Here is a 9803-nt window from a genome sequence, read left to right on the forward strand (position 1 = left end):
GTTGGGAGGTTTTGTATTACTGTTTCAATTTCCTTATATGTTATGGGTCTGTTTAAACTGTTGATCTCTTCTTGGTTTAACTTTGGAGGTTCCCATAATTTCAGATACCCATCCATTTCTTTTAGACTTTCAGATTCAGTAGCATATAGGTTTTTAAAATATTCCCTTATAATGGTCTGGATCTTTTGGGTGTCTGTTGTGGTGTTTCCCCTTTCATCTCTGATTTTGTTGATTTGGATTTGCTCTTTCTTTTAGTTAACTGGGCTAAGAGTCTGTCTATCTTGTTTAGCTTTTTGAAGAACCAGCTCTTAGATTCATTGATTCTTTGTATTGTTTTCTTTGTTTCTATTTCATTAATTTTTGCTCTGATTTTTGTTATTTCTTCTCTTCTGCTGGGTTTGGGTTTCATTTGTTCTTGCCTTTCCAGTGCCTTGAGTTGCTGTGTTAGGTCATTTCTTTGAGCTCTTTCTAATTTTTTAATGTAGGTACTTAAAGCTATAAACTTCCCTCTTAGGACTCCTTTTAATGTGTCCCAAAGGTTGTGTTGTGTTGTGTTGTCCTTTTCATTGAATTCCAGGAATTCTTTTATTCTTTCTTAATTTTTCCTTTGACCCACTCATTGTTTACGAATGTGTTGTTCAATCACCACAAGTTCGTGTAGTGACTAGGGCTTTGTCCAGTGTTGATTTTGAACTTTATTGCTTTGTGGTCCTATAGACTGCATGGAATTATTTCAGTATTTTTGTATTTGTTGAGATTTGTTTTGTGGCCCAGTATATGGTCAATTTTTCAGAAGTCTCTATGGGGTGCTGAGTAGATATATTCTTTGGTGTTTGGGTGGAATAATCGAAAGATTGTTAGGTCCACTTCATGAATGGTATCATTTAATTCAGATGCCTGTTTATTCTTTGTCCAGTTGACCTGTCTAATGGAGACAGTGGGGTATTGAAGTCCCCTGCAATTACTGAGTTGGGGTTAATCTGTGTCTTAAAGTCCTGTAGTGTTGTTTTTATGAATTTGGGTGCACCAGAATTTGGTGCATATATGTTAAGGATTGTAATACCTTCTTGGTTAACTGTTCCTTTGATCAGAATGAAGTGACCCTCCTTATCTCTTCTGATTCATTTTACTTTGAAATCTATTTTGTCAGGTACTAGAATTGCAACCCCCGCTTGTTTCTTAGTGCCATTTGCTTGGAATATTCTTTTCCATCCTTTTATCTTAAGGTAGTACGTGTCCTTGAAGGTGAGATGGGTTTCCTGCAGACAGGAAAGAGATGAATTTTGTTTCATCATCCATTCACTTAGCCTGCGTCTTTTGACTGGGGAGCTCAGTCCATTGATATTTAAGGTTATTATTGAAAGATGTGTATTGGTTGCCGTCATTTTGATTGCTGTTTGTGTTCTCTGTGTAATTTTGTGTTTCCTAGATAATACCTTTACTTATTTTCTTTCGTTGCCCCTGGGGTATAGTGGTTTCTCTCTCCACTCTCTGTATTGCTTCAAGTATTCTTTGAAGGGCTGGTTTCATGGACATGTATTCTTTCAGGCTGTTCGTGTCATGGAAGATTTTTCTTTCCCCCTCAACTATAATAGACATTTTTGCTGGGTGTAGTATTCTGGGCTGGCATCTATTGTTATGCAGAACTAGAAATACCTTGGTTCAGGCTCTTCTGGCTTTCATAGTTTGCATTGATAAGTCATCTGCAATTCTGATGGGCTTTCCTTTGTATGTGATTTGTTGTTTTTCTTTTGCTGCTTTCATTATTCTCTTTGTTCTGCACATTTAGTGTTTTACCATGACATGTTGTGAGGAGTTTCTTTTCTGATCCTGTCTATTTGGTGTTCTATATGCTTCCTGTATTTGTATGAGGATGTCTTTCCTTAATTTTGGGAGATTTTCTTCTAGAACCCTGTTTGAGAGCTGGTCAACACCATTAACCTGAAATTCTTCTCCTTCCTCTTTTCTTATGATCCATAGATTTGGTCTTTCCATGTTGCCCCACATCTCTTGCATTCCATTCCTGTGTTTTTTTTAATTTTCCATAATCTTTGCTTGAGTGGTCCAGTTCTTCATGAGTGGTCCAATTCTTCAACTTTATCCTCCAGTGTTGATATTCTGTTTTCCATTTCATTCATTCTAGCAGTGAGGCTTGTTGAGTTTTGCACTTCCTTCTTCATTTCTGCCTGAGTTTTCATGTTTCTATCTCTTTTGTGAATTCATTCAGAACTTTATCCCTATCTTCATTTAGTTCTTTGATTTGTTTGTTCGTATGTTCTTTAAATTCATTGAATTTCTTGATCATGTTTATGATTGTTCTTTTAAATTCAGTGTCCTGGGTTATCTGTAGGGGGTTCTCCTTGTAGAACTCTTCTACAGGACTGGTGGAGTTTGATGGGGGACATAGTGTTTTGGCTTTCCATTTTATTATTCTTTCATTGTGATTTTGGCATGTGAATGCCTCTTGTTGTTTATGATTCTGATATGAGAATTAAATTGAAGTATGCTTCTCTTTGTATTATCGGGGTGCCTAGATCCTTTCTTTTTTGGTTAAGCTGGTTGGTACAGGGTTCAGGTTCTTTCAGGTTTAATTTGGAGGGAACTGATTGCTTCAGATCAGCTATTCAGGAGGACTCACCGAAGCCCAATTCAGGTTCCAGTCAGGTACCCTCAGGTTTCCTTCACCACATGGAGGCAGGATCCAGACAGTCCCCTCCGTTCTCAACCCTGCACCAGAGGGAGGCCAGAACTGGGCACTCTCTGGCGGTCTACTGAGATCTGAGCCGCTCTGTCTGCCTCCTGAGTGATGGGACTAAAGACTAAAGGCATGTGCCACCATGCCCAGCTTTTTCCTTTTTTTTTTTTCCCTCCCAGCACTTGACAATTTTGATGCTGCAACTTTAGAAACAGTTTTTGGAGTCTGATTTTGCAGAATGAAGGATATTCTATACTTACTCTCCCTGTTTTGATTTCACAGCTTTATGAAAACTTCATCAGTGAATTTGAACACAGGTAAACACTTTAGTCCATTTTTCACTTTGAGAATGAGTACATTAATATTTTTTAATACTCAAAAAATTGTGGTTTTTTATTTCAGAGTAAACCCTTTGTCCCTGGTAGAAATAATTCTTCATGTGGTTAGACAGATGACTGGTAAGCCCCTATTTGTTTCATAAAAAATACTGGATTTGCCAGGTTTAGTGGCGCATACCTGTAATCCCAACACTCTGGTGAGGCAGTGATTACAGTCTAAGCTACATAATTTTGGGATAGCTTGGGGTACATTGTGAAATTTGTGGGGTTGGGGAGGATGAGACCTATTTATCTTATAGGTGTCTTGGCTGGTGAGAAGCTGCTGTTAGTGGATTTGACTTTGCTCTTTCTATTCTAGATCCTAATGTGGCCCTTACTTTTCTGGAAAAGACTCGTGAGAAGGTGAGTATGAAGTTTGAAAAGTATCTTCTGGAGTATGTGTGAGTATAGTTTATGTCTTAAGTCTTTAGATGTTATTTTCCTTGTCTGAGAGTCAAGTCCATGCCTAGGTAACAAATCACTTTGCAAGTTAGCTGCCTGAATTTCAGAAGTTTCCTTGTTTTTGATGTCTTCAGGTAAAAAGTAGTGATGAGGCAGTGATCCTGTGTAAGACAGCAATTGGAGCTCTAAAGTTAAACATCGGGGACCTACAGGCTACTAAGGTAAGAGTGCCATAAACCAGATTTATGTTTGGCTTAAAAAGTCATTTAAAACTATAGAAAAACAATAACATATTTTTCCTCCTCTTTTATTTTGAGACAGGGTCTCCCTGTAGCCTCAACTTGTCTGGAACTCCCAGAGATCCACCTGCCTCTGCCTTCCAAGCGCTGAGGCTAAAGGCATGTGCCATCATACCTGGCCTAAAGTTTTCCATTTTAATGTAGCCAGTCTAATATTAACAATCTTTACTCTTGTAGCTTATACTTTTCATTTTTATATTACTATAAAGTCTTAAGTCAGAAATTTCTATGTGTAGGAAACAATTGAAGATGTTGAAGAGATGCTCAATAATCTCCCTGGTGTGACATCAGTTCACAGTCGTTTCTATGATCTATCCAGTAAATATTATCAAACAATTGGAAACCACGCGTCCTACTACAAAGATGCTCTACGGTTTCTGGGCTGTGTCGACATCAAGGATCTGCCAGGTAATACAGGGCCTTCTAAATTCATGGCACCCAGGAATACATGCCCAAGCACAGCAGTTGTAAGGTACTGAAGGGAGTAGGTCTCAGCTTAATCAGATAGGTTAATCACTTTGTGAAGAAAAGTGGAAAGCTTTGTGTACACTTAAGATTGTATATCATTAGCCGCGTGGTGGCGCATGCCTGTAGTCCCAGCACTTGGGAGGCAGAGGCGGGCAGATCTCTGGGAGTTCAAGGCCAGTCTGGTCTACATAGTGAGTTCCAGGACATCTGGGGCTACAGGGAGACCCTGTCTCAAAAAGACCAAAAAAAATAAAGATTATATATCATATTTGTCTCCAGTGTTGATTTGGATAATATCTCAGCAAATTATTCTCAGTCTTTTCACTTTTCTTCTCTAAGTCCACATTATCACCTAAGTCAGATCCTATAGTGGTATAGTGATGTGTGTCCAAACCGTCTGCAGGACGTAGGGCATGAGAGCTACCCATAGCTAAGAACTTTGCTATAAAATGAAGTTTGTGGGGGCAGGCCATCCTTGGAGCAACAGGGCAGCATTTTCAATTGAGCACCTGATAAGGCATCTTACTGCCCACACCGCAGGCCATCCCGGGCCACCGAATCCAGGAACCCGGGGTTCTTGCCATCCCCTCAGCTTCACTGTGTCTCCAGTTCCCGCACTTCCCCCAGCAGCCACAGGAGGAATGTGGGATCTGCAGCCAAGGCAGAAGGAGTGTTCACCTGCTGTGGGAGCCCTGCCAGACAAGTGCAGGTGGCAGCTGAGTGACATTGAGGGGCACTCTGGGGAGGTGGCTAAAGGCCAGCCTGCTGGAGGGGGAAGTGGCTTTAGTACAGTTATGTAATTTTTTAAAGCAGTGTGTATTTATCCTTGTGTTTTTAAAAATCTTTTAAAGACAAAAAAAAAAAAATGAAGTTTGTGTCTGCAGGAATAAATTACAGTCTTGAAAGGATCTGAGGGTAGAAGGAAAAGTGGCCAGAGTCAAAATAAAGGAGTATGAGTTTGTAAATTTTTCAGCATTTTCTTTTTTGTTGTGGTTAGACTAGAAACTCCTAAAAATGCTGATGCAGCTTTGATTGCTGTATGTTGCCAGTGCCAGCCGGCCGAGATGAACAGCACCTGAAATGGGGAGTGAGGATGAAAGAAAAACAAGAGACAGAGAAAGACACTTGGGAGGACTGTCAGTAGACACTGCAGCCCCGGGTTATTTTAGCTCAGCCTTCTTATACAGCAGAACATCAGATAGCCACAGTTTGCTTAGCTCAATGAGCTTCAACAGCTCTTTTTTCCCACCTTTATCTGAGGGTCAAGGAGCGGTCAAATACTTGTTGTGAATTCCACCATTTAACCATCTCCCCTAAATTATCAACACATTCCTCCCGACTTGACAGAACAGTTCGGTACTTGTGTGTAAAATACACAAACTCTTGAGTCAAGGTGAAAGGTCATAAAGTAAACAAGCAAGCCTGCCATAGCTCAATGCACATAATGGCTGTGCTTATACTAATAGCTCCCAACAGTATTTCAAGAAAAATATATTAGAAAAGCAACTGCTATGGCCAAGAGAATAAAAGGCTTGGTCTCAGGGTTAGAGAGATCGCTCAGCAGTTAAGAGAACTGACTACTGTTGCAGAGGACCCAGGTTTGGGTCTTAGCACCCACATAATGGCCAACAACCATCAGTAACTCCAGTTCCAGGGGATCTGACACCTTCTGGCCTCTGCAGGCATTGCATGCACAGGTATACTTACACACATGTAGGCAAAACACTCATACACTTAAATTAAAAAATTTTAAGGGGAGGGGGCTTGATCTTAGAACAGAAAGCAGGCATATTCTGGTTTAAAGAGGTGAAGACTACGGTGACTGTAAGATGATGGAGTAGCAGTACTGCTTCCCAGAGCAAGGGAGGAATGAAGGAAATAGTACAGGCTGAACAGTGAATAGAGCACGCATGATTAGGAAAAAATAAGTGAGTGGTATTTCTACAAAACTTCCATATGCATGGTTCCTTGTATAATCTAGGTTCTAACACTTAAGAAGAGGCAGCTAATGCCAAGGGTGGGTATGAAAACCATTCAAAGACTGGTTATGTGAGCTTTTAAAAGCCAAACAAAACTGGGATATGACTGTTTTAATTGTAGTGTCAGAACAGCAGGAGAGAGCCTTCACATTGGGACTTGCAGGACTTCTCGGCGAGGGAATTTTTAACTTTGGAGAACTTGTAAGTTGGCCTGGGACTGATTCCTTAGTACCATGTGGGAGAGGGAAAGTTGACTGTGCCAACTGACTCTTTCTCTCTCCACAGCTCATGCACCCTGTGCTGGAGTCACTGAGGAGCACTGACCGACAGTGGCTGATTGATACTCTGTATGCCTTCAATAGTGGTGATGTAGATAGGTTCCAGACACTGAAATCTGCCTGGGGCCAACAGGTAGGTTCCACACACCCCTGGCCCTTACTTGTCTCTGCTTCTGTCCATCCTTTTTGTTGTTGGTTTTTTTCCAAGATAGAGTCTTCCTGTATTCCCAACTGACCTAGAACTCGATTCGTAGACCAGGCTGGCCTTGATCTCACAGAGCTCCACCTGCCTCTGCCTCCTGAGTGCTGGGACTAAAGGCATATACCACCACACCTGATGTGTCCATTCTTTCAACAAGAGTTCATTAAGCCTCTATGCTACACACACAAGGCACCCAGGAAGCTCTGGTCATAAAGGAGATACTGACACACCGGGCTTGATCTCCCAGAACATGGCATTGGAGGTCTGGGTAGCTACAGTGCTGCTCATCATGAAAGGTATAACATGCACTTTCATCCGTGCTGGGTAAGGAATATCACAGATCTACTAAGGGAAAGGCAGTGTCCATGTGACCTTGGGTGAATAAAGAAATGCAGGGGGAATGGAGAAAAAGAAAACACTTAATACATTTGCTGAATTGAAAAGAACGTGACCAACGTGAGCAGGCAGGCTCTAGGAGTGCTTGCAGCAGGGATGGTAGAGTTGAGGCAGGTGCTCCACTCTTGGATTGAAACAGCAAGTAGACCTTTCATTTTGTGGGTGCTGCTCATACCCTGCTGGGTTAATTTTTATTTATTTATTTTTTTCTTTTGTCTTTTTGAGACAGGGTCTCCCTGTAGCTTCAACTGGGCTGGAACTCACTATGTAGACCAGGCTGGCTTTGAACTCACAGAGATCCCCCAGCCTCAGCCTCCCAAGTGCTGGGATTAAAGGCATGTGCCACAACTCCCGGCTTATTTTCCTTTTTAAAAAAAAATTTTTTTTTTAGTGTGTGTGAGTGTATTGCTGCATGTAGGTAGGTGTACCTGTGTCGTGCAGTGCCCGTGGAGGTCAGAAGAGGGTGTTTTGGATCCCCTGGAACTAGAGTTACAGACTGTTGTTAGCTGCCCTGTGGATGTTGGGAATCAAACCTGGATCCTTTGCAAGAGCAGCCAGTGCTCTTGACTGCTGAGCCATCTCTCCAGCCCCTTTTTTTTCTTATTCATGTAAATGAGTACAGTGTATATGTGTGTGTATAGGTATTCGTGTATATGTGTGTGTGTGAAATGCACACACACATGTATGGAGGCTCAAAGTTGATGTCAGAGATCTTCCTCAAGCATTGTCCACCTTATTCATCTTAAGGTCTCTCATTTGAACCCAGAGTTTGCCCTTATGTATAGTCTTGATAGCTTGCTCTGGGAATCTCCTGTCTGCCTCCCAAAGCTGGAATTACATGTGAGACTCCATACCTGCCTAGCATTTACTTGGATTCTGGGGGAATCTGAACTCTGGTCATTGTTTTGAGCTGTAAGCACTGTAACCATTGAGCCATCTCCCCAGTTCAGTCAAATCTTTTAGAAAATAAAATTAGGGGGCTGGATAGATGGCTCAGCAGTTAAAAGCACTGGCTGCTCTTGCAGAGGACCTGGGATCAATTCCCAGCACACACAGTGGCTAACAACCATCAGTAACTCCAGTTTCAGGAGATCTGAATCCCTTTCTGGCCTCCATGGGCATTGTACCCACATGGTGCACTTAGATACATGCAGGCAAAACACTCATGCACATAAAAAAAAAGTTTTAAATTAAATAACAAAATAAAAATGAAATTATTAGAAGCAAATGTTACTAAAACAACTTGTGTTGTTTTTGTACTTTTCTGAAACTTTGAATTTTCCTAACGTTTAAAACTAACTTGTAAAACTCATATATAATAGAGCAGGGTGGGAATGAATAAAGGGACTGTGAGGAGATAGAAGGCACCTGATCCAGTAAGAGTTTACTGTAGTCTGATTGTGTATTGACATGTCAGCAAACTGTGCCACCCAGAAAGGAAGCTGGAACCAGGTACTATGATTCATTCCTGTAGCCCCAGCTTGGCAGAATGATCACTTAAGCCTAGAAATGCAAGACCAGCCTTGGCAACATAATGAATGAGACCCCTATCTTAAAAACAAAAAAAGACTGGCTAGCTGTATCAGTTTTTAAGAAAAGAGGTTCAGTGGTATCTGGAGACGTGTCTACTGGAATTGCCCTTGGTGGCAGAATGTGGACTTTTTTTCCTTCTTTCTTTTTTGGTTTTGTTTTTTTTTTTTTTTTTTGAGAAAAAGTCTCCCTGAAGCCCCATTTGGCCTGAAACTCATTATGTAGACCAGGATGACTTTGATCTTAGAGATCCGCCTGCCTCTGCTCTCCAGGTGCTGGTGATGTAGCTAAATGAGCCTAGTCGCTTATTCCATATTACGTTGGAGCCAAAATGTCATTGAACAAAAAGATGACAGACCCCAAAACTGGGCCCTCACATCAGAGGTACTTGGAAGAAGAAAAAATAAAATACTGTTCTCAGACACCACCTAGTGGCCAAATAGACCTACTTGGTTTGGGGCTCCCTATCTAAAGGGGACAGGTACAAATAGTCTTAGATGTACAAGGTCTCAGAGGACATGACCTCTGTTTAATTGCACTAGTCCTGACACAACTCAGGTTAGCTCCTTTTGAGACATTGCAAGGATCCATATATTCTTAGCTAATCCAGCCCATACTAACTAAAAAACACCATTTAAAATCAATGAACAAAAGGTATATACCCATCTCCTTACCAACTGAAGTAGGACCTATACTATTAAAACGATTCAACCTAGTGTCCTCTTATTGCCAAACTAGACTGGTAGCAACCTGAGAGTCCCCTTATAGAAAAATTTAGGGTCCTTATTTATTTATCTATCTATATATCTACATATATATATTTTATGTGTATGAGTATATTGCCTGCATGTATGTGAGTGCAGCCTCAGAGGTCAGAAGAGAGTGTCAGATTCCCCTGGAACTGGAATTAAGGACGGTTCGTAGCCACCATTGGGTGCTAGGAATTGAACCCGGGTCCTCTGCAAGAGCAGTCAGTGCTCTTAACCACTGAGCCATCTCTCCAGCCCCGGGGTCCTTATTTTTAAAAAATGGTTTTCTGCCTTTGGAGGTTTTAAAAGTAACTGACATAGTAGTACTAATGTTAGGAAGCTATCTGTTTGTTCCTTGTCTGATTCTTCTCTGTAAGAGATGTATTCTCTGAAAGCCATGATAGAAAAAAAACCAAACTATATTTATG

The 9803-nt window shown here is 41.2% G+C and overlaps 1 protein-coding gene across 1 annotated transcript in view; it reads left to right on the plus strand.

The window, feature by feature from the left end:
- Positions 1 to 9803, plus strand: part of Psmd13 (proteasome 26S subunit, non-ATPase 13) — a 22767-nt gene that overhangs the window by 8182 nt on the left and 4782 nt on the right. The window contains exons 3-9 of the mRNA XM_008854362.3: positions 2978 to 3012; positions 3098 to 3153; positions 3392 to 3435; positions 3609 to 3695; positions 4010 to 4181; positions 6342 to 6421; positions 6506 to 6631. Of these exons, the coding sequence (XP_008852584.1) occupies positions 2978 to 3012; positions 3098 to 3153; positions 3392 to 3435; positions 3609 to 3695; positions 4010 to 4181; positions 6342 to 6421; positions 6506 to 6631 (600 nt within the window). The remainder of the gene's footprint in view (positions 1 to 2977; positions 3013 to 3097; positions 3154 to 3391; positions 3436 to 3608; positions 3696 to 4009; positions 4182 to 6341; positions 6422 to 6505; positions 6632 to 9803) is intronic.

This window comes from Nannospalax galili, unplaced genomic scaffold (assembly GCF_000622305.1).
Source record: "Nannospalax galili isolate Female #2095 unplaced genomic scaffold, S.galili_v1.0 scaffold507, whole genome shotgun sequence".
Classification (NCBI taxonomy): domain Eukaryota; kingdom Metazoa; phylum Chordata; class Mammalia; order Rodentia; family Spalacidae; genus Nannospalax; species Nannospalax galili.